The sequence below is a fragment of the Stylophora pistillata genome, chromosome 4 (assembly GCF_964205215.1).
Source record: "Stylophora pistillata chromosome 4, jaStyPist1.2, whole genome shotgun sequence".
In the NCBI taxonomy this organism is placed as follows: Eukaryota; Metazoa; Cnidaria; class Anthozoa; order Scleractinia; family Pocilloporidae; genus Stylophora; species Stylophora pistillata.
The window spans coordinates 41,937,839-41,963,905 of NC_142522.1; the positions used below are offsets into that span (position 1 = coordinate 41,937,839).

The 26,067-nt window shown below is 36.2% G+C and overlaps 1 protein-coding gene across 1 annotated transcript in view; it reads right to left on the reverse strand.

Annotated features, from left to right (window-relative positions):
* Positions 1-79: 79 nt before the first annotated feature.
* Positions 80-26,067, reverse strand: part of LOC111347096 (uncharacterized) — a 104,205-nt gene continuing 78,217 nt past the window's right edge. Inside the window, exons 17-22 of the mRNA XM_088757625.1 lie at positions 6,868-6,939; positions 6,396-6,452; positions 5,887-6,080; positions 5,621-5,740; positions 3,164-4,786; positions 80-2,637 (exon numbers count right to left, since the gene is read on the reverse strand). Of these exons, the coding sequence (XP_088613751.1) occupies positions 2,534-2,637; positions 3,164-4,786; positions 5,621-5,740; positions 5,887-6,080; positions 6,396-6,452; positions 6,868-6,939 (2,170 nt within the window). The 3' untranslated portion in view covers positions 80-2,533. The remainder of the gene's footprint in view (positions 2,638-3,163; positions 4,787-5,620; positions 5,741-5,886; positions 6,081-6,395; positions 6,453-6,867; positions 6,940-26,067) is intronic.

Sequence of the window (26,067 nt, forward strand, 5' to 3'; positions counted from 1 at the left end):
GTTTTCTCTGCAATGATTTAAAATCATGTTTGGTTTCGAGCCATTATGAAATGACTGAAATGATACTTGGACGATAAGATAAGATAAAAAGATGAAAACTTTATTAACGTGTCAGGTAAATCTAGTTTACATTTACGTAAACTAATTGTGGACACCTAACTAATGGTGAATTAAAAATTAAGAATTATGATTTAAATCCTAAATCCTATAAGTCCCTCGCCATGAACGATGAAGCGATCTTCGCTCGACAATATTTGGTAAAAACACGGTGGTTACGATTATTTTTAGACTAGGACGGATTCATGGGGAAAAGGTTAAGAGAAATCGATATTTTGAATAGTTATGCACCGGACCGCTCTTGGAGAGACTGCGTTTTACATGCAATTCCGCAAGTTATCGGTATCAGCCCACATGGATGAGAATGTGATTGCAATCTAACCGCGACGAGAAACTAAAAATAACCAAATCTCAACCGCAGTCGCGACTTCTTTCTCTAAAAGCTCTCTCGTATGCCTTTCCAAGTTGAAATCTAATCGAGTCCAGCCCATAAATCGCACTTATTGTTGTGTTAACTTTTACAGCAAGATATTGGGAAAAGACCAAAAAGGTTCGAAAATAACGAGTCCAAGGAGAATAAATTACACCAACATATATGAAATTTGTTGGGGTTGAAAACAAAAAAAAAAAGACAGCTCTAGAGTTTGTATCATAGTTCGAAAACTGAGAGAAACATCTTCAGATGGCCAATTATTAAGGGTAAAAAGTGATGTTCAAAGGCTTCACTTGAGGGTGATATCATTATCAGACGATGACCTGGACTGACGGCTTCAATGAACTCTTATGTTTTTTATTCCAGCTGTCGAGATTTTTTACCCCGCGATAGTTTTAAAAACCATCTTTAAAAGGGAAGGGGGAGAGGGCAGATTGGGAGAAGGGGTAATCGGAGGGTTTTGATTATGTCTCGATAAAATTTACTTGATCTCCTTGTAACATTCTTATGATCCCTCCCTCATTAGCAGCTAATTGGCGGTCAATTTTATAGAGTTCCTTCCTGCTGTGGACGACTATTCCTCTTACCCCGTTCCCCCTTAAAATAGTGTGGAATGGCTATCGTTACTCATTGGTAATGAGGTTCAGTGTGGTCACTTTTAACCATCCTAAGAGGAGAATTTGAAATATCGCCACACTGATAAACAGCTGAATAAGAAGAATGGTTCACGCTTCCTAAAATAAACCGAGAAAAGAGCTTCAGCTTTCTTTAATTTATTGCAAGTGGAAAGGTTTAGCTCACTAACGGCCCCAACGGTTATAAAAAAGGCCAAAATAATGTCTATTCTTAAATGGGATTTTCATTACTTATTTTGATAAATGAAATTCACTCTATTCTAAAAATTATCCATTAACAATAACTTTAGCTCGTTTGCAATTGAGCTTAAGACTCTATGGTATAAATTCGAATGAGACAAAAGCAAAAAAATGAACTCTTCATCTCACAGCGCCTTTCTTCACCCAAGAGAGGGGAGGGGGGTAACCCTGCGATTGACTAGCATTCCATCCAGGGGGGGAATACAAGTACTCCTAGTCGCTTCATGCTACGAAGTGCCAGCCTGATGGGCCACTTGGCGCGTAAGCAGGCTTTACCTTACCTATCGTAACTCCACTTTTTGTCAATAACTAACGTTCACTGCGGATTAACTGTTATAGCCGCTTTAGCTTCGTATGCTAATGGTATTGCTAGGTATTTAAATTTAAGGAACAGGTAACGAGTTCATGATAGCTTCATACTAGAAAGCTTGATGGCCTCAAGGGTCCTCGTGTCTCTTTTTTCAGCGATGATAAAATAAAATGAAATATGAAAAATTTACTGGAAATTGGGGGGAAGAGGGCATATTCAAATAAGTTTCTTTTGATTGATCTTAAACTGCTGATGCAGTCCGGCCAAAGTCCCCCGAAAAGTGTTGTGATGTGCATTTGATCATTAATTTGCGCACTATAAATATTATTATTCATTACCATTTAAAAAAAATTGGAGAAGGGAACATCTTTTCAATTAAGACGAACATTTTGGAAAATTATTTGATTTACGACCGACACCTCGAGTGCAACTAAAATCAGTTTTCGTCGGAAAGCAGGAAATGTGACTGATTTTTGTTTAAAAAAAATTAACCCTGAAACCGTTTTAGATATTTTTGGTAAGGAATAATAAACATAGAACTTTTACGGGTCGGAGTTATTTTGTTGCTTCCCCTAACTTATGAATAAGTCTTCTTTGATCCCCATAGAAAATCTTTCATTAAATGTTTTGTGCGTTGACGGGTTTTCATCTCTTTCCTTCAGAAAATCTTCAAATACCGGTATATCTATAACTGATAAGGTCTTGCCTCCTTCACCATAGGCTTGCTTATACTGATTAACTTCACCATAGGCTTGCTTATACTGATTAACTTCACCATAGGCTTGCTTATACTGATTAACTTCACCATAGGCTTGCTTATACTGATTAACTTTAAAGGCTGACCCATGGTCACGGTTATTACTCCTCGTCATCAGATTGCTCATCTGTCAGTGGCACCATCATTTCCAATCTCTGGTGCCTCTTGCATCGGTAAGCAGCTTTCAGATGAAGAAGACCTTTGACTGAAAAACAAAACAAAACAATTTTAGATAAACTTTATAAGGTCTACTGTCTCTATGAAACGAGTCCCTTGAGTTTTTCCTTTCAATAGGAAATTCACACTTGACAGTTTATATGTTCTCGTAAGGGAAATTGTTTTTATACAGGGCTAACCTCACGATTTTCCCTTTTCAGGATGTATTTTTTACATTTGCGTTCTAGCTTCCTGAATAAATGTTATGTTATGTTATGTTAAAAGACAAATTTGCTTTTCCAAGAACACAGCAGACACAATGATTTATACTAGGTGCCTCTCTATAGCTAACTAGACCTGGTGCTTTCAATTTTTCTTCGACTCTCAAGTGCTGTACAATCACGAATAAATTCCAAAGAGAACCTTTTTTGTAGAACAATGCCGCTTTTGTTGAATACTGATGTAGAATTTAAATTTTAGCTGTATGCGGTAGTTATATTATCACCGTCAAGGTAAAGACACTGTTTGAATACCCCATCAGCAATTTGTAATGTTGAAGGGTGTAAGATACTTACCAACCACCATGATCAGTACAGCACTGTTAAGAATCAGGAACATCACGTTTATAAAAGTAGAACTGTTTCCTCCAACGCTGTCTTTGACGGCTGGCTGCGAGTAAATTGCACCAAGACAGACATTAAAAAATATTACCCAAAGCACCAATGTTTGTAGTCGATCTTCAAACTTGTCTTTTATCGGTCGAAATATGGTGTATACAATTCCTGATGCACCTGCCGCCATCACAGCAAAGCCAATTTGAGAATCACTTTCGGAGTCAAAGAGAAGAATGACTGAACTAAAGATCAGCTTCCGGTACATCTCAGCTATCTCCCAGAACCAATACTTGTCCTTATAGTTTTCATAGAACACTTTCAAGCCAAAGGCAATCTGTTTATGCTCTTGTGAGTTAGCTCGATATTTCCAAATTAGTGCCAGCAGCAGTATTGGGAAGGCGATAGGAAGGAGAGCAAACCCAGCAGCTATGTGCCAAAAGTCGGCGTATCGGGAAGTAAAACAAAGAATGGAATAGTCGGCCTTCAGAAAAGAACTACAATCGCTGTCATCGTTGGCGAAGCACACGTTCACACAGACTCCAGGCAAGGGAAGAATGTTTATAATCTTCATGCTCGTCATTGGGTAGGATAACAAGAGGAATAGAAAGATGTTTCGGTAGCAGGATTTCTTCAACTGGGCGACCTTCTCTTTTTTTGAATTTTCCATCGTATAACCCGTGCGATTCTCCATTCTTTGTGGTGCGTTTTCTTCAGTGGAATAGTACATAATATCTGAGTTGTTTTGCAATGTGAAGTTCTCTATTAGCTCCGCAGAGTTCTCCCTCCTGTTGACGAGCTGCTTCTTTATGAAAAGGTAAAGCAGTATCAAAGATATTACGGAAATGTTGATAGAAATAGCGAGGACAAACTGAATGAATGGATCAAGGCGGAGAACAGGGTGAATGCAACTCAGTGGGGCGAACTGCAAAATGTTTCCTTCGACAAAGTTCAAGTATTTTGTCATAGAAAGGAGTATCACTGGCCACTGGACTTGCAGCAATGCCGAGAAAATGCCAGCGAGAACTTGATAGAATCCAATAACGATCTTGATGCAGGACATAACGACATCTGCAACAGTACGATTGTCTTCTGCGCGTCTTGAGTCGCCCCAGAAAACAATGACAAACAGCAGGACAAAAAGAAAAATGATCACACAACAGGAAACAATTGAAACTAACATCTTGGGACAGCGTAAACAGCTGTTGAATCTGTGATAGTAGTGTGAAGAACATGTGGCGCAGAGGATACCCTGGTATCCTGTATTGCATGTTGAGTTAATTCCCCCTTTACACGAGTTTGGATAGGGGCACTTTGCAGGCTTTGGCAACGGTCCTTCGAAAGTGGAAAAGGCCTTGTCATAACTAACATCTTGGGTGTGGATGTTGATGACAAATTTGGTGTAATATTCCTTTCTTTCAGTGCTATTCCATTTCCAAAAATAGTTTGGCGCTAAGATTGCGGTGTCATTCTCACAGACAATTCCATAGCTTGGACAGGCTGTGCAAGGCCCAAAACGATCCACGCGGGAGAAATTATTGAGACAGTTACATGCACGATATCCAGCGAACTCGTCAGTACGGGTACCTGTTTGATGAAAAGACAAAGGTTTATTCGTTTATCAGCTAATGACGGTGATGAAGTACAACGGATTTTTTCGCAAATCGCGTAAATAACAATGTGAAGGAAATAATTATTTTGCTTACTTTGAGATCGCTATTGTTTGACAATAAGCTTTGCTATGTGTAACTGTATAGTGCCATGCTATGTATAAAGGTTGGTAAATTGCAAAGTGAAATTTGTGTGATTATGTTTTACATTCATTAATTAACTTCTGAGATTCATTTGAGAGATAAAAAACAAGGTCAAGAAAGTAATTTTTCACCGTTTCTTTTTTCTTTTGACTTGCGTGACGGACTTCGCCGAAAAGGAGGGATTATTCGCATTCAATGGCTATAGGTATTTTTCCTATTAATAAAAAAGCTTTGAAATCATTTGATCGTAAGGGGCTGGTAACTATTTATCGTCTGGGGTGTCAGAGGATTTTGGTTGTGTCACAAGAAGATTTACCTGAGTCTCCCCCCACCCCTCCCCCGCCAGTCTCTCAAAGATTTCCCATCACTGATAGTCAATATCTTTTAGTTCCCGCTTTCTACTCCTCTAGCTTCGACTGACCCCTCTCCTATTCCCCCCTTCCCTCCCCCTCAATCTCCTGATCCCCCGAGCGATCAATAATGACTGGTCCTTAATAATTCATGGATATGCTTCTTTAAACTTCAGTGTATCCAAAATCCCTGATCTTAAAAGCACTCATTTTGGTTCTTCATATGGTTTTTAAATGTTAAGCTACTCGACTTAGCATAAACGATTCCGGAATAACAGTTTAATTCAAAGGTAATGGTTATCTACCAAGTCTCTTACCATACGGGCATGCACGGCAATCAGTTGCACTTTTTCCAGGATAGTGCTTCTCAGGGACATAAGTACCCGTGCTGCAATTCTTACAGTCGGTCTGACCCATTTCATCTTGATAAAAGCCTCCTGAAAAGAAATCGTTGCATTTGATCTAACTTTAGACCGAAATTCCAAATTTTAATTGTTGCGAAGTGCCATCTACGCAAAGACCGTTCAAATTGAATGTCAAATCGTTCTCGATTATTATATAAATGAAAAGTGCATGGTTATACCTTTGGGACAATTTAAACAAGAGCGGATGGTGCCACGGGTGCCTGCTGAACAAAAACTGCATTTGTAACATATTGCATTGGGCTTGAGTTTGGTTGTCTGACTGCACTTTGAGCCAATTAGTCCTCCGCGAAACACAGCTTCTCCCGCTCTACCACCGCAAAGTGAATACGTTAAAGGTGATGGAGCGCATTGACTGCAGAATAAACAACGAAATGATAAAAAATGAGACTCACTTGATAGATAAGCCTGCGACGGACATGCTCTAGTATTCATTCATTCATTCATTTATCTTTTCGTTAGACGTCAGTGCGGTATTTGCATCGTAAAATGCTCCATCTGTATATAAATCTAAATTTTTCTTTTCGCCATAATACTCTTCTTTTCGCCATATGATCCATACGGCTCTGCACGCGCTTTATTAAGACTTTCATTCATAAATCCTCGACCTAGGAATCTACGCAATGACGTGAGCAGGGCCAGAAAACCCGGATTGCAATAAGTCACTCACATTAAAGGGCCGTGTGCCTCTGGGAGGATTTTACGCAGACTTTTACACGAAATAAGCCTGCAAAAAATAAAACAATGGAAGATTCAAATCTTCAGATGATATTTAGCCTTACTCACACAGAGCACCATCGGCCCAGCAGAGAAATTCCCAGTAATTAAAACGGGGAAATATAAACTAGTTTAAAGGCTGGCTTTCAACCTTGGCAAACTTGGCTAATTACAACCTGGTTACAGAGGAAAACCTAGTTCGAGCACATATGTCAGGAAAGCGAAAGATTTTTTAAAATGTCTTAATTTTGCTGAGCCACGAATGTGACATCTAGGAATTGCGATTATCAGGGTTTTCGAGATTGAGATACTTTCAGGTACTCAACTTTTTATGTTCATCATCTTCATCCAAAAGCTGAAGCCCGATGAAAAAAGACCAATTAATCATGTAGCACTGGTAGAAACTGAGTGATGCATATACTCACAGTTGGACGTTGGTGGGTACTCCTTTAAACGTCCCATTTTGAAGTGACTCAATGGGGTTGGAAAACAGTGTCCTACGAAGGAGCCAAAAGGTTAGAACGCCTATTTAACAGCCTATCATAAGCACAGGTAACCCATGCGTCAGTGGGTTTCATGTCGTGACTATGATTAATGTATAGCTTGAAAAAAAATTGCGAAGCCTTGTAAATTAGATCATTTAAACTGATAAACAACTCACAATATTTCCAGGTTCTTGAGGTAATTAAAAGCGTTATCAGCGATTCGCTTTATTCTGTTTCCATGAAGGAACCTTCGAATAGGGAGTCAGAGAGACAATAAAATAACAGTTATTAAAAATTAAAGCGCATTCAGTTGGATCTCTTACTTTCAGTTAGCACCAAGGCCGTGCAACTTCCCCAACAATCAAGCTCGCTGTTTTTTGGATTTAGAACTAAAACAGCTTTTAACGATTCAAGGCTGGTTTCGATCTAAAATCACTTTAAATTAATGGTAATCAGGGGATTCGTAGTCCCTTCTGTTAGCGTAAATACCCTTTGTTAGATGTTGTCTATTTACAAGTAGTTTAAACTCGTCAGATTCTGGAACGCTTTCTCAGGAATAAGCTCCAACTTGCTATTTGACACGTCTCCAAGTAGAAAAAAAATGTAACTCCATCCTCTCACCTATTCTAATGGTTGCCTCTTACGTTACTGTGTGATATGTGATACCAAAACTATTCTACGCCTCATACAATCGGACAACAATGTACTATTAAGCTTGCTGCTTTTAGGATTTAAAATTAAAACCACTTTTGATAAATGAAGGCTAGTTTCCATGGAAAGTCATTCTAAATTAATGGCAATCTATAGATTCGTATTTCCCTCTACAGGTATAAATACCCTTTGTTATATGTTGTCTACTTACAAATAGCTTAAACTGGTCAGATTCTGGAACGCTTTCTCAGGAATAAGCTTCAACATGTTCCCTGTCAAGAATCTAAGGAAATAAAAAATAAACTCCACCCTCTCAGCTATGAAAATGATTGTTTCTTATTTTAATGTGTGATATGTGATAGAAAAGTATTCTCTGCCGCAGAAAATTGGACAACAATAAACAATCAAGCTCGCTATTCTTCGCATTTAGAATAAAAACAGCTTTTAACTATTCAAGGCTGGTTTCGATCTAACATTACTTTAAATTAATGGAAATCAGGGGATTTGTAGTCCCTTCTGTTAGCAAAAATACCCTTAGTTAGATGTTGTCTACTTACAAAGAGTCTAAACTCGTAAGATTCTGGAACGCTTTCTCAGGAATAAGCTCCAACTTGTTATTTGACACGTCTCTATGGAGAAAAGATTTTAACTCCACCCTCTTAGCTATGCCAATGGTTGCCTCTGATGTTACTGTGTGATATGTGATACCAAAACTATTCTATGCTTCATACAATTGGACAAGAATGTGCAATCAGCCTCGCTGTTATTAGGACTTAAAATTCAAACCACTTTTGATAAATCAAGGCTAGTTTCGATGGAAAGTTAATCTAAATTAATGGCAATCTATAGACTCGTATTTCCTTCTATAGGTATAAATACCCTTTGTTATATGTTGTCTACTTACAAGTAGGTTAAACTGGTCAGATTCTCGAACGCTTTCTCAGGAATAACCTTCAACATGTTCCCTGTTAAGACTCTAAGGAAATAAAAAATTAACTCCACCCTCTCAGCTATGAAAATGATTCATTCTTATTTTAATGTGTGATATGTGATAGGAAAGTATTCTTTGTTACAGAAAATTGGACAACAATAACCAATCAAGCTCGCTGTTTTTCGGATTTAGAATTAAACAGCTTTTAACGATGCAAGACTGGTTTCGATCTAAAGTCACTTTAAATCAATGGTTATCAGGGGATTTGTAGTCCCTGCTGTTAGCATAAATACCCTTTGTTAGATGTTGTCTACTTACAAAGAGTCTAAACTCGTCAGATTCTGGAACGCTTTCTCAGGAATAAGCTCCAACTTGTTATTTGACACGTCTCTAAGGAGAAACAAATTTAACTCCACCCTCTCAGCTAAGCCAATGGTTGCCTCTTATGTCACTGTGTGATATGTGATACCAAAACTATTCTATGCCTCATACAATTGGACAACAATGTGCAATCAGCCTCGCTGTTTTGAGGATTTAAAATTGAAACGACTTTTGATAATTCAAGGCTAGTTTCGATGCAAAGTCACTATAATTTAATGGAAATCTCTAGATTCGTATTCCCTTCTATAGGTATAAATACCCTTTGTTATATGTTTTCTAGTTACAAGTAGGTTAAAATGGTCCGATTCTGGAAGGCTTTCTCAGGAATAACCTTCAACATATTTCCTGTCAAGACTCTAAGGAAATAAAAAATTAACTCCACCCTCTCAGTTATGAGAATGATTGGTTCTTATTTTAATGTGTGATATGTGATAGGAAGGTATTCTTTGCCGCAGAAAATTGGACAACAATAAACAATCAAGCTCTCTCTTTTTTTGGATTTAGAATTTAAACAGCTTTTAACGATTCAAGACTGTGTTTCGATTTAAAGTCACTTTAAATTAATGGAAATCAGGGGATTTTTAGTCCCTTCTGTTACCATAAATACCATTTAGATACAATGAAATATATGTAGTTTACATATTTTGAACTGCGGTATTAGATACATATGATGGACGATCCTCGCAGTAGATACCGCTATTTAAGCAATAGCGAAAATCAGACCTGAGAAAAATCAGGCCTGTACGGGATTCGAACCACTGACCTCTGCGATACTAGGGCAGCGCTCTACCAATTGTAGAGGTCAGTGGTTCGAATCCCGTACAGGCCTGATTTTTTTCAGGTCTGATTTTCGCTATTGCTTAAATATCGCTATCTACTGCGAGGATCGTGCATCATATGTATCTAATACCGCAGTTCAAAGTATATGAACTTCATATATTTCATTGTATCTGATTTATCACTTTCACGGGTTTATTACTAATCAACTTAAAGGCCTGCTCCCAGTTGCCTTGATAGCTCAATTGGTAGAGCGCTGCACTAGTATCGCAGAGGTCATTGGTTCGAATCCCGTACAGGCCTGATTTTTTTCAGGTCTGATTTTCGCTATTGCTTAAATAGCGCTATCTACTGCGAGGATCGTGCATCATATGTATAAATACCCTTTGTTAGATGTTGTCTACTTACAAGTGGTTTAAACTCGTCAGATTCTGGAACACTTTCTCAGGAATAAGCTCCAACTTGTTTTTTGACACGTCTCTAAGGAGAAAAAATATTAACTCCACCCTCTCAGCTATGCCAATGGTTGCCTCTTATGTTACTGTGTGATATGTGATACCAAAACTATTCTATGCTTCATACAATTGGACAAGAATGTGCAATCAACCTCGCTGTTTTTAGGATTTAAAATTCAAACCACTTTTGATAAATCAAGGCTAGTTTCGATGGAAAGTCACTCTAATTTAATGGCATCTATAGATTCGTATTTCCTTCTATAGCTATAAGTACCCTTTGTTATATGTTGTCTACTTACAAGTAGGTTAAACTGGTCAGATTCTCGATCGCTTTCTCAGGAATAAGCCTCAACATGTTCCCTTTCAAGACTCTAAGGAAATAAAAAATTAACTCCACCCTCTCAGCTATGAAAATGATTGTTTCTTATTTTAATGTGTGATATGTAATAGAAAAGTATTCTCTACCGCAGAAAATTGGACAACAATAAACAATCAAGCTTGCTATTCTTCGGATTTAGAATTAAAACAGCTTTTAACTATTCAAGGCTGGTTTCGATCTAAAATCACTTTAAATTAATAGTAATCAGGGGATTTGTAGTCCCTTCTGTTAGCATAAATACCCTTTATTAGATGTTGTCTACTTACAAGTTGATTAAACTCGTCAGATTCTGGAACGCTTTCTCAGGAATAAGCTCCAACTTGTTAAATGACACGTCTCTAAGGAGAAAAAATTGAACTCCATCCTCTCAGCTATTCTAATGGTTGACTCTTATGTTACTGTGTGATATGTGATACCAAAACTATTCTATGCCTCATACAATCGGGCAACAATGTACAATTAAGCTTGCTGCTTTTAGGATTTAAAATTCAAAACACTTTTGATAAATCAAGGCTACTTTCCATGGAAAGTCACCCTAAATTAATGGCAATCTAGATTCGTATTTCCTTCTATAGGCATAAATGCCCTTTGTTATATGTTGTCTACTTACAAATAGGTTAAACTGGTCAGATTCTGGAACGCATTCTCAGGAATAAGCTTCAACATGTTCCAACTCAAGACTCTAAGGAAATAAAAAATAAACTGCACCCTCTCGGCTATGAAAATGATTGTTTCTTATTTTAACGTGTGATATGTGATAGAAAAGTATTCTCTGCGGCAGAAAATTGGAGAACAATAAACAATCAAGCTCGCTATTCTTCGGATTTAGAATTAAAACAGCTTTTAACTATTCAAGGCTGCTTTCGATCTAAAATCACTTTAAATTAATGGAAATCAGAGGATTTTTAGTCTCTTCTGTTAGCATAAATACCCTTTATTAGATGTTTTCTACTCACAAGTCCTTTAAACTCGTCAGATTTTGGAACACTTTCTCAGGAATAAGCTCCAACTTGTTATTTGACACGTCTCTAAGGAGAAACAAATTTAACACCACCCTCTCAGCTAAGCCAATGGTTGCCTCTTATGTCTCTGTGTGATATGTGATACCAAAACTATTCTATGCCTCATACAATTGGACAGCAATGTGCAATCAGCCTCGCTGTTTTGAGGATTTAAAATTGAAACGACTTTTGATAATTCAAGGCTAGTTTCGATGCAAAGTCACTATAATTTAATGGAAATCTCTAGATTCGTATTCCCTTCTATAGGTATAAATACCCTTTGTTATATGTTGTCTAGTTACAAGTAGGTTAAACTGGTCCGACTCTGGAAGGCTTTCTCAGGAATAACCTTCAACATATTTCCTGTCAAGACTCTAAGGAAATAAAAAATTAACTCCACCCTCTCAGCTATGAGAATGATTGGTTCCTATTTTAATGTGTGATATGTGATAGGAAGGTATTCTTTGCCGCAGAAAATTGGACAACAATAAACAATCAAGCTCCCTCTTTTTTTGGATTTAGAATTTAAACAGCTTTTAACGATTCAAGACTTTGTTTCGATTTAAAGTCACTTTAAATTAATGGAAATCAGGGGATTTTTAGTCCCTTCTGTTACCATAAATACCATTTAGATACAATGAAATATATGTAGTTTACATATTTTGAACTGCGGTATTAGATCCATATGATGGACGATCCTCGAGTAGATACCGCTATTTAAGCAATAGCGAAAATCAGACCTGAGAAAAATCAAGCCTGTACGGGATTCGAACCACTGACCTCTGCGATACTAGGGCAGCGCTCTACCAATTGTAGAGGTCAGTGGTTCGAATACCGTACAGGCCTGATTTTTTTCAGGTCTGATTTTCGCTATTGCTTAAATATCGCTATCTACTGCGAGAATTGTGCATCATATGTATCTAATACCGAAGTTCAAAATATATGAACTTCATATATTTCATTGTATCTGATTTATCACTTTCACGGGTTTATTACTAATCAACTTAAAGGCCTGCTCCCAGTTGCCTTGATAGCTCAATTGGTAGAGCGCTGCACTAGTATCGCAGAGGTCATTGGTTCGAATCCCGTACAGGCCTGATTTTTTTCAGGTCTGATTTTCGCTATTGCTTAAATAGCGCTATCTACTGCGAGGATCGTGCATCATATGTAAAAATACCCTTTGTTAGATGTTGTCAACTTACAAGTGGTTCAAACTCGTCAGATTCTGGAACACTTTCTCAGGAATAAGCTCCAACTTGTTTTTTGACACGTCTCTAAGGAGAAAAAATATTAACTCCACCCTCTCAGCTATGCCAATGGTTGCCTCTTATGTTACTGTGTGATATGTGATACCAAAACTATTCTATGCTTCATACAATTGGACAAGAATGTGCAATCAACCTCGCTGTTTTTAGGATTTAAAATTCAAACCACTTTTGATAAATCAAGGCTAGTTTCGATGGAAAGTCACTCTAATTTAATGGCATCTATAGATTCGTATTTCCTTCTATATCTATAAATACCCTTTGATATATGTTGTCTACTTACAAGTCGGTTAAACTGGTCAGATTCTCGATCGCTTTCTCAGGAATAAGCCTCAACATGTTCCCTTTCAAGACTCTAAGGAAATAAAAAATTAACTCCACCCTCTTAGCTATGAAAATGATTGTTTCTTATTTTAATGTGTGATATGTGATAGAAAAGTATTCTCTACCGCAGAAAATTGGACAACAATAAACAATCAAGCTCGCTATTCTTCGGATTTAGAATTAAAACAGCTTTTAACTATTCAAAGCTGGTTTCGATCTAAAATCACTTTAAATTAATGGAAATCAGAGGATTTGTAGTCCCTTCTGTTAGCATAAATACCCTTTGTTAGATGTTGTTTACTTACAAGCGGTTTAAACTCGTCAGATTCTGGAACGCTTTCTCAGGAATAAGCTCCAACTTGTTTTTTGACACGTCTCTAAGGAAAAAAAAAATTAACTCCACTCTCTCAGCTATGCCAACGGTTGCCTCTTATGTTACTGTGTGATATGTGATACCAAAACTATCCTATGCCTCATACAATCGGACAACAATATACAATTAGGCTTGCTGCTTTTAGGATTTAAAATTGAGACCACTTTTGATAAATCAAGGCTAGTTTCGATGGAAAGTCACTCTAAATTAATGAAAACCTATTGATTCGTATTTCCTTCTATAGGTATAAATACCCTTTGTTATATGTTGTCTACTTACAAGTCGGTTAAACTGGTCAGATTCTCGAACGCTTTCTCAGGAATAAGCTTCAACATGTTCCCTTTCAAGACTCTAAGGAAATAAAAAATTAACTTTACCCTCTCAGCTATGAAAATGATTGTTTCTTATTTTAATGTGTGATATGTGATAGAAAAGTATTCTCTACCGCAGAAAATTGGACAACAATCAACAATCAAGCTTGCTGTTTTTCGGATTTAGAGTTAAAACAGCTTTTAACTATTTAAGGCTTGTTTCGATCTAAAATTACTTTAAATTAATGGAAATCAAAGGATTTGTAGGTCCCTTCTATTAGCATAAATACCATTTGTTAGATGTTGTCTACTTACAAGCGGTTTAAACTCGTCAGATTCTGGAACGCTTTCTCAGGAATAAGTTCCAACTTGTTATTTGACACGTCTCTATGGAGAAAAAATGTTAACTCCACCCTCTCAGCTATGCCAATGGTTGCCTCTTATGTTACTCTGTGTGATAAGTGATACCAAAACTTTTCTATGTCTCATACAATTGAACAACAATTTGCAATCAGCCTCGCTGTTTTTAGGATCTAAAATTCAAACCACTTTTGATAAATCAAGTCTACTTTCGATGGAAAGTCACTATAAATTAATGGAAATCTATTGATTCGTATTTCCTTCTATAGGTATAAATACCCTTTGTTATATGTTGTCTACTTACAAGTAGCTTAAACTGGTCAGATTCTCGAACGCTTTCTCAGGAATAAGCTTCAACATGTTCCCTTTCAAGACTCTAAGGAAATAAAAAAATTAACTCCTTCCTCTCAGCAATAAAAATGATTTTTTATTATTTTAATGTGTGATATGTGATAGAAAAATATTCTCTACCGCAGAAAATTGGACAACAATAAATAATCAAGCTCCCTGTTTTTCGGATTTAGAATTAAAACAGCTTTTAACTATTCAAGGCCGGTTTCGATCTAAAATCACTTTAAATTAATGGAAATCAGGGGATTTGTAGTCCCTTCTGTTAGCATAAATACCCTTTGTTAGATGTTGTCTACTTACAAGCGGTTTAAACTCGTCAGATTCTGGAACGCTTTCTCAGGAATAAGCTGCAACATGTTCCCTTTCAAGACTCTAAGGAAATAAAAAAAATTAACTCCACCCTCTCAGCTATGAAAATGATTGTTTCTTATTTTAATGTGTGATATGTGATAGAAAAGTATTCTCTACCGCAGAAAATTGGACAACAATAAACAATGAAGCTCGCTGTTTTTTGGATTTAGAATTAAAACACCTTTTAACTATTCAAGGCTGGTTTCGATTTAAAATCACTTTAAATTAATGGAAATCAGGGGATTTGTAGTCCCTTCTGTCAGCATAAATACCCTTTGTTAGATGTTGTCTACTTACAAGCGGTTTAAACTCGTCAGATTCTGGAACGCTTTCTCAGGAATAAGCTCCAACTTGTTATTTGACACGTCTCTAAGGAGAAAAAATTTTAACTCCACCTTCTCAGCTATGCCAATGATTGCCTCTTATGTTACTGTGTGATATGTGATACCAAAACTTTTCTATGCCTCATACAATTGGACAGCAATGTGCAATCAGCCTCGCTGTTTTTAGGATTTAAAATTCAAACCACTTTTGATAAATCAAGGCTACTTTCGATGGAAAGTCACTCTAAATTAATGGAAATCTACTGATTCGTATTTCCTTCTATAGGTATAAATACCCTTTGTTATATGTTGTCTACTTACAAGTAGGTTAAACTGGTCAGATTCTCGAACGCTTTCTCAGGAATAAGCTTCAACATGTTCACTTTCAAGACTCTAAGGAAATAAAAAAATTAACTCCACCCTCTCAGCTATGAAAATGATTGTTTCTTATTTTAATGTGTGATATGTGATAGAAAAGTATTCTCTACCGCAGAAAATTGGACAACAATAAACAATCAAGCTCGCTGTTTTTTGGATTTAGAATTAAAACACCTTTTAACTATTCAAGGCTGGTTTCGATTTAAAATCACTTTATATTAATGGAAATCAGGGGATTTGTAGTCCCTTCTGTTAGCATAAATACCCTTTGTTAGATGTTGTCTACTTACAAGCGGTTTAAACTCGTCAGATTCTGGAACGCTTTCTCAGGAATAAGCTCCAACTTGTTATTTGACACGTCTCTAAGGAGAAAAAATTTTAACTCCACCCTCTCAACTATGCCAATTGTTGCCTCTTATGTTACTGTGTGATACGTGAGACCAAAGCTATTCTATGCCTCATACAATCGGACAACAATCTACAATTAAGCTTGCTGCTTTTAGGATTTAAAATTGAGACCACTTTTGATAAATCAAGGCTACTTTCGATGGGAAGCACTCTAAATTAATGGAAATTTATTGATTCGTATTTCCTTCTATAGGTATAAATACCCTTTGTTATGTGTTGTCTACTTACAAGTAGGTTAAACTGGTCAGATTCTCGAACTCTTTCTCAGGAATAAGCTTCAACATGTTCCCTTTCAAGACTCTAAGGAAATAAAAAAATTAACTCCACCCTCTCAGCTATGAAAATGACTGTTTCTTATTTTAATGTGTGATATGTGATAGAAAAGTATTCTCTACCGCAGAAAATTGGACAACAATAAACAATCAAGCTCGCTGTCTTTCGGATTTAGAATTAAAACAGCTTTTAACTATTCAAGGCTGGTTTCGATCTAAAATTACTTTAAATTAATGGAAATCAGAGGATTTGTAGTCCCATCTGTTAGCATAAATACCCTTTGTTAGATGTTGTCTACTTACAAGCGGTTTAAACTCGTCAGATTCTGGAACGTTTTCCCAGGAATAAGCTCCAACTTGTTATTTGACACGTCTCTAAGGAGAAACAATTTTAACTCCACCCTCTCAGCTATGCCAATGGTTGCCTCTTATGTTACTGTGGGATATGTTATACCAAAACTTTTCTATGCCTCATACAATTGGACAACAATGTGCAATCAGCCTCGCTGTTTTTAGGACTTAAGATTCAAACCACTTTTGATAAATCAAGGCTAGTCTCGATGGAAAGTCACTCTAAATTAATGGTAATCTATAGATTCGTAAAACCTTCTATAGACATAACTACCCTTTGTTATATGTTGTCTACTTACAAGTAGTTTAAACTCGTCAGATTCTGGAACGCTTTCCCAGGAAGAAGCTCCAACTTGTTATTTGACACGTCTCTAAGGAGAAAAAATTTTAACTCCACCCTCTCAGCTGTGCCAATGGTTGCCTCTTATGTTACTGTGTGATATGTGATACCAAACCTTTTCTATGCCTCATACAATTGGACAACAATGTGCAATCAGCCTCGCTGTTTTTAGGATTTAAAATTCAAGCCACTTTTGATAAATCAAGGCTACTTTCGATGGAAAGTCACTCTAAATTAATAGAAATCTATTGATTCGTATTTCTTTCTATAGGTATAAATACCCTTTGTTAGATGTTGTCTACTTACAAGTAGGTTAAACTGGTCAGATTCTCGAACGCGTTCTCAGGAATAAGCTTCAACATGTTCCCTTTCAAGACTCTAAGGAAATAAAAACATTAACTCCACCCTCACAGCTATGAAAATGATTGTTTCTTATTTTAGTATGTGATGTGTGATAAAAAAGTATTCTCTACCGCAGAAAATTGGACAACAATAAACAATCAAGCTCGCTGTTTTTTGGATTTAGAATTAAAACAGCTTTTAACTATTCAAGGCTGGTTTCGATCTAAAATCACTTTTAATTAATGGAAATCAGGGGATTTGTAGTCCCTTCTGTTAGCATAAATACCTTTTCTTAGATGTTGTCTACTTACAAGCGGTTTAAACCCGTCAGATTCTGGAACGCTTTCTCAGTAATAAGCTCCAACTTGTTATTTGACACGTCTCTATCGAGAAACAATGTTAACTCCACCCTCTCAGCTATGCCAATGGTTGCCTCTTATGTTACTGTGTGATATGTGATACCAAAGCTATTCTATGTCTCATACAATCGGACAACAATGTACAATTAAGCTTGCTGCTTTTAGGATTTAAAATTGAGACCACTTTTGATAAATCAAGGCTACTTTCGATAGAAAATCACTCTAAATTAATGGAAATCTATTGATTCGTATTTCCTTCTATAGGTATAAATACCCTTTGTTATATGTTGTCTACTTACAAGTAGCTTAAACTGGTCAGATTCTCGAACGCTTTCTCAGGAATAAACTTCAACATGTTCCCTGTCAAGACTCTAAAGAAATAAAGAATTAACTCTACCCTCTCAGCTATAAAAATGATTGTTACTTATTTTAATGTGTGATATGTGATAGAAAAGTATTCTCTACCGCAGAAAATTGGACAACAATAAACAATCAAGCTCGCTGTCTTTCGGATTTAGAATTATAACAGCTTTTAACTATTCAAGGCTCGTTTCGATCTAAAATTACTTTAAATTAATGAAAATCAGAGGATTTGTAGTCCCTTCTGTTAGCATAAATACCCTTTGTTAGATGTTGTCTACTTACAAGCGGTTTAAACTCGTCAGATTCTGGAACGCTTTCCCAGGAATAAGCTCCAACTTGTTATTTGACACGTCTCTAAAGAGAAACAATTTAAACTCCACCCTCTCAGCTATGCCAATGGTTGCCTCTTATGTTACTGTGTGATATGTGATACCAAAACTATTCTATGCCTCATACAATTGGACAACAATGTGTAATCAGCCTCGCTGTTTTTAGGATTTAAAATTCAAACCACTTTTGATAAATCAAGGCTACTTTCGATGGGAAGTCACCCTAAATTAATGGAAATCTTTTGATTTGTATTTTCTTCTATAGGTATAAATACCCTTTGTTATATGTTGTCTACTTACAAGTAGATTAAACTGGTCAGATTCTCGAACGCTTTCTCAGGAATAAGCTTCAACCTGTTCCCTTTCAAGACTCTAAGGAAATAAAAAAATTAACTCCACCCTCTCAGCTATGAAAATGATTGTTTCTTATTTTAATGTGTGATATGTGAGAGAAAACTATTCTCTACCGCAGAAAATTGGACAACAATAAACAATCAAGCTCGCTGTCTTTCGGATTTAGAATTAAAACAGCTTTTAACTATTCAAGGCTCGTTTCGATCTAAAATTACTTTTAATTAATGAAAATCAGAGGATTTGTAGTCCCTTCTGTTAGCATAAATACCCTTTGTTAGATGTTGTCTACTTACAAGCGGTTTAAACTCGTCAGATTCTGGAACGCTTTCCCAGCAATAGGCTCCAACTTGTTATTTGACACGTCTCTAAAGAGAAACAATTTAAACTCCACCCTCTCAGCTATGCCAATGGTTGCCTCTTATGTTACTGTGTGATATGTGATACCAAAACTATTCTATGCCTCATACAATTGGACAACAATGTGCAATCAGCCTCGCTGTTTTTAGGACTGAAGATTCAAACCACTTTTGATAAATCAAGGTTAGTTTCGATGGAAAGTCACTCTAAATTAATCGGAATCTATAGATTCATATAACCTTCTATAGGCATGACTACCCTTTGTTATATTTTGGCTACTTACAAGTAGTTTAAACTCGTCAGATTCTGGAACGCTTTCCCAGGAAGAAGCTCCAACTTGTTATTTGACACGTCTCTATGGAGAAAAAATTTGAACTCCACCCTCTCAGCTATGCCAATGGTTGCCTCTTATGTTACTGTGTGATATGTGATACCAAAACTTTTCTATGCCTCATACAATTGGACAACAATATGCAATCAGCCTCGCTGTTTTTAAGATTTAAAATTGAAACCACTTTTGATAAATCAAGGCTACTTTCGATGGAAAATCACTCTAAATTAATGGAAATCTATTGATTCGTATTTCCTTCTATAGGTATAAATACCCTTTGTTATAGGTTGTCTACTTACAAGTAGGTTAAACTGGTCAGATTCTCGAACGCTTTCTCAGGAATAAGCTTCAACATGTTCCCTTTCAAGATTCTAAGGAAATAAAAAAGTTAACTCCACCCTCTCAGCTATGAAAATGATTGTTTCTTATTTTAATGTGTGATATGTGATAGAAAAGTATTCTCTACCGCAGAAAATTGGACAACAATAGACAATCAAGCTCGCTGTTTTTTGGATCTAGAATTAAAACAGCTTTTAACTATTCAAGGCTGGTTTCGATCTATAATCACTTTAAATTAATGGAATTCAGGGCATTTGTAGTCCCTTCTGTTAGCATAAATACCCTTTGTTAGATGTTGTCTACTTACAAGCGGTTTAAACTCGTCAGATTCTGGAACGCTTTCCCAGGAATAAGCTCCAACTTGTTATTTGACACGTCTCTAAGGAGAAACAATTTTAACTCCACCCTCTCAGCTATGCCAATGGTTGCCTCTTATGTTACTGTGTGATATGTGATACCAAAACTTTTCTATGCCTCATACGATTGGACAACAATGTGCAATCAGCCTCGCTGTTTTTAGGACTTAAGATTCAAACCACTTTTGATAAATCAAGGCTACTTTCGATGGAAAGTCACTCTAAATTAATGGGAATCTATAGATTCGTATAACCTTCTATAGGCATAACTACCCTTTGTTATATTTTGTCTACTTACAAGTAGTTTAAACTCGTCAGATTCTGGAACGCTTTCCCAGGAATAAGCTCCAACTTGTTATTTGACACGTCTCTAAGGAGAAACAATTTTAACTCCACCCTCTCAGCTTTGCCAATGGTTGCCTCTTATGTTACTGTGTGATATGTGATATCAAAACTATTCTATGCCTCATACAATTGGACAACAATGTGTAATCAGCCTCGCTGTTTTTAGGATTTAAAATTCAAACCACTTTTGATAAATCAAGGCTACTTTCGATGGAAAGTCACCCTAAATTAATGGAAATCTGTTGATTTGTATTTTCTTCTATAGGTATAAATACCCTTTGTTATATGTTGTCTACTTACAAGTATGTTAAACTGGTCAGATTCTCGAACGCTTTCTCAGGAATAAGCTTCAACCTGTTCCCTTTCAAGACTCTAAGGAAATAAAAAAATTAACTCCACCCTCTCAGCTATGAAAATGATTGTTTCTTATTTTAATGCGTGATATGTGATAGAAAAGTATTCTCTACCGCAGAAAATTGGACAACAATAAACAATCAAGCTCCCTGTTTTTTGGATTTAGAATTAAAACAGCTTTTAACTATTCAAGGCTGGTTTCGATCTAAAATCACTTTAAATTAATGGAAATCAGGGGATTTGTAGTCCCTTCTGTTTGCATAAATACCCTTTGTTAGATGTTGTCTACTTACAAGCGGTTTAAACTCGTCAGATTCTGGAACGCTTTCTCAGGAATAAGCTCCAACTTGTTATTTGACACGTCTCTAAGGAGAAAAAAATTTAACTCCACCCTCTCAGCTATGCCAATGGTTGCCTCTTATGTTACTGTGTGATATGTGATACCAAAGCTATTCTATGCCTCATACAATCGGACAACAATCTACAATTAAGCTTGCTTCTTTTAGGATTAAAAATTGAGACCACTTTTGATAAATAAAGGCTTCTTTCGATGGAAAGTCACCCTAAATTAATGGAAATCTATTGATTCGTATTTCCTTCTATAGGTAAAAATACCCTTTGTTATATGTTGTCTACTTACAAGTAGGTTAAACTGGTCAGATTCTCGAACGCTTTCTCAGGAATAAGCTTCAACATGTTCCTTTTCAAGACTCTAAGGAAATAAAAAATTAACTCCACCCTCTCAGCTATGAAAATGATTGTTTCTTATTTTAATGTGTGATATGTGATAGAAAAGTATTCTCTCCCGCAGAAAATTGGACAACAATAAATAATCAAGCTCGCTGTTTTTTCTGATTTAGAAATAAAACAGCTTTTAACTATTCAAGGCTGGTTTCGATCTAAAATTACTTTAAATTAATGGAAATCAGAGGATTTGTAGTCCCTTCTGTTAGCATAAATACCCTTTGTTAGATGTTGTCTACTTACAAGCGGTTTAAACTCGTCAGATTCTGGAACGCTTTCTCAGGAATAAGCTCCAACTTGTTATTTGACACGTCTCTAAGGGGAAAAAATTTGAACTCCACCCTCTCAGTTATGTCAATGGTTGCCTCTTATGTTACTGTGTGATATGTGATACCAAAACGTTTCTATGCCTCATACAATTGGACAACAATGTACAATATAGCTTGCTGTTTTCAGGATTTAAAATTGAAACCACTTTTGATAAATCAAGGCTGGTATCGATCCAAAATCACGTTAAGAGTTATGCCTAGGCACTTAGTGGAGTCGACTTTATTAATTAGTTCATCATCAATTTTAATTCTTAATGACTGATTAGGTTTAAGTTTACTGGAATGAAAAAAAAAATTAAAGTTAGTTTTTGTTATAATAAGTGCTAATCGATTACATTTTATCCATCCGGCAACAGATTTTAGTTCACGATTGTGGGTTATTTCAAGGTTGCCAAGGTTTTTGCTAGAAAAGTAAATTTTAGTATCATCAGCAAAAAGATGGAATGTTAGTAAGCCAGAAGTATTGGACTAATTATTTAATTATAAGAAGAATAAAAGGGGTCCTCAAATAGATCGTCGTGGGACACCACCAGTCACTGGTAATGAAGATGAGTTATAACCATTAACATTTATCAATTGTTCTCTTTGGAATAAGTAAGATTTAAACCAATCAAGCAAAACACATCTTATTCCATAATGCACCCCTTGTTCCATAATGGTTAAACTTAGTTAATAGGAGTGTATGATTAACAGTATCAAATGTTTTTTTCAGATCTATAAATACACCACAGCCAAATTCATTATTATCTATGGACTGCCGAATAGATTCAGTGTTATAAGAGCTTGGGTAGTCGATCCTTTTTCTCTGAAACCAAGCTGAAGTGGATAAAGTAGTTTTAATTCTTCCAAATAAGTGTAGAGGCAATGGCACATAGCTTTTTCAAATAGTTTACTAAAGTTAGAAAGAACAGAAATTGGTCTATAATTTTCTGTGTCAAATCTTGAGCCTTTCTTAAAAACAGGAGTAATCCTCGCTAATCTTAATTTCACAGGAAAATTACCACTAACAAAGGAATCATTGACTAAAAATACAAAAGGCTCGGGTTTATAGTCCCTAATAGTTTTCAAAATAATAACAGGTACACCGTAGGAGCCAGAAGACTTGCTAGGATCCATCATACCAATAAAAGTCCAAATGTCATTTAAAGTGATAGGGGATAAAAAATAATTATCCTCAGTAGTTTCCCTTAAGGTAGAATAAGGGGTTATGACTTCCCCGGGGGATTCCCTTCTCCGTAGTCTTTTCAATATTAGCAAAGAAGTTGTTAAAGATGTTAGAAATGTCATAAGGGTTATTAACAGACCTACTGTTTTTTAAAATGCCAGTTATATAACTGTTTTCACATTTACCAATATTTAAAATTGACCTAATACCAGACCACAACTTCTGCATGTTAGACTTATTTAAAGAAAAATATTGATTAAAGTATTTGGATTTACTATCTTTCAGATCTTTAACAGCCCTGTTTCTAATTTCTTTTATAGAGATAATGAATATTAGGATCTAATCGTTTACTTTTAAGTAATTTGGCATAAAGTATCTCTATATTTAATTTTAGCAAGGATTTCTCTAGTGATCCAAGGTTTGCACAATATTTTAACCTCCTTCTTGGAAAGCCTCCTCTAAGGTATATGCTTCTTGCAAACAGAGTCGATTTGGTTATAGAAAAGATCAAACTTGCCATTAGTGTTTAAATTACTATTGTAGATAGATGAGAAATCAAGGTGAGATACTTCATCAACAAAAATTTCCTCACTGAAATGGGAATAATCATGTTTGTGATAATTTAAGGAGGCATAATTGATTTTAAGGTCTTCAATGATCAGAAACTGTGGGAAATGATCACTGAGAAATCTCAGTAACTAGATTTCCACTAAGAGCATTAAAGTTGTACGTGTTAGCAAAAATGTTGTCAATTAAGGTGGCACTTCTATCAGTTATACGGGTTGGTTGGAGAATATAAGGCAATAAACAATTATAGTTCATCATATTAAGAAATGTTTCAGAAGCAAGATGGATTACACAATTTAGTAGGTTAATATTAAAATCACCTAGTAAAAATAGGGTCTTCCCAGCCTGTTTAAATTCTCAAGGGAACATATATATTACATTACACTGATGGCATTTATACATTTACAAACCCAAACTATACGTTCATCTTTGTCAAGTTTCGAAGCTGGAATGTGCGCTGAGAAAAGGTCTTTAATTTGATTATTCACTTCATTTACTTAAGGATTTGACAAAGCAGTGGCGGAGCAAAAACAATAGGACATAAGTCGCCTACTAAGTTTAAGCTCCAGCCCAACTCTCTCCTAAATATTAACCTAATAACTTAAATATACTAAATAGGCTGATTAACAAGTGCACGCATCAAGGGTATTTACTCGGCGACATTTAGGAGGAATTATTTCAAAGGTACGAAAGTTGTCACCATCAAAAACGTTGAAAAGTCTCTTAAAATAAAACGACTTAAACGTACGCTTAAAGGAGTAGATGGACTCAACCTGCCTAACGTCATTAAGTATATTGTTCCACAAATTTGAGATCCTATTAAAATAGAAGTCCAGAAATGTTGATGTACAGTTATTATTAATCTTTAAGTTCAGCCCTGGGCACGCTTAAGAGATTGCTATGGCAGAAGAGATTGCTATAGGTGAGAAAAATTAGAATAGCTTTCTCAAATTTTGACTTCAAATAATAAGTGACTGAACAATTCACGTCGCAATCCTTGATTTTTCAAAAGCATTCGACAAAGTTCCCCATCGCCGACTCTTGAAGAAACTTGTTTGTTACGGAATTCGTGGCCCACTACTTAACTGGTTTGAATCGTTCCTAACACAGCGTACCTAATCAGTGGTAATTGAGGGGGCATCATCTGCCCATGTAGTTACGACATCTGGTGTTCCCCAATGAACAGTCTTAGGACCGCTACAGTTCTTAATGTATATAGATGACTTACCTGATACTCTTAAATCTACTGTTAGACTTTTTGCTGATGATTCATTGTTATATGGGACAATTTGTTGTGATGAAGACACAGCCGATCTCTAAGAGGACTTGTATAGATTAGAAGACTGGCAACAAACGTGGAAGATGGAACTTAATCCTTCAAAGTGTAACATCATGTCTTTTACAACCAAGAGAGATCCTCCAAAGCGAGAATATGTATTCTGTGGACAAATCTTAGAAGAAGTGGAATCTCACCCTTATCTGGGGGTAATGCTCGATAATAAAATGAGGAGGTCACCACACATTGAAACAATCACATCTAGGGAAAATAAGGTCCTGGGGCTTATCGAGCGAAACCTGTGGAATTGTCCAAAGTCAGTGAAAGAAACCGTGTATTGGGAGGCCAAAACACCAGTATTCTTGTAGCGCATGAGACCCACATTACCAGAAAGATAGAGCCGCTCTAGAAAGGGTACAGCGGAAAGCAGCCCGCTTTGTCACTGGAAATTACGATCGAACAATGAGCGTGACGGAAATGCTGCAAGATCTACAGTGGGACGCACTTGAAACAATGAGAAGACATGGAAGGCTCTCCACTATGTACAAGATGTGCCACGGCCTCCTAGATGGGATTGGGAGGATTATTTGATAACAAACAAAGAAAGGAGAACCCGAGGAAGCCATGATTTTAAATTCGTTGTACTGAAAGTACTTAAAGATATTTTTAGACTTTCCTTTTCTCCCCAGGGCAATAACTGAATGGAACAAACTCCCAAAAGAAACTGTTTCCAACCAATCCCTCCGTATTTTTAAAAGCAAACTAACTTAAATTTATTTATCGGTAGTTTTAAATAGTTTTTAATAATTTTCAATCGTTTTTAATAGTGTTGCATATTTAGTATAGCTTCACTTATTTTTATCTTAGAGTTGGCGTGATGTATTAAACGATTTTGCCGACATAACGATATTTGGATATAGATTTAGATTTAGAACTATTAAAAAAGGCTGGTACTTAGGAACAAAGAAAATAAGTAAATATATAAAAACTTGGAAATGCCATCTCAATAACAAACGCCACAAAGAACGATGTAGTCCTGTTTAATGGTACGTATCTTCGAAGCTTAATAAAATGAACACAACACTTGAGATTTGATTTGTTGTCCAAAAAAAGCTTATCGCGCCAACAAAATCAAAGAAACATGCAAGGGATACGGGATTGATTACGCTATTGATCGAAACATTACAACATTTGCTCAGCCCTCTCAGCTATGCAAATGATTGCTTCTTATGTTAGTGTGTGATGTGT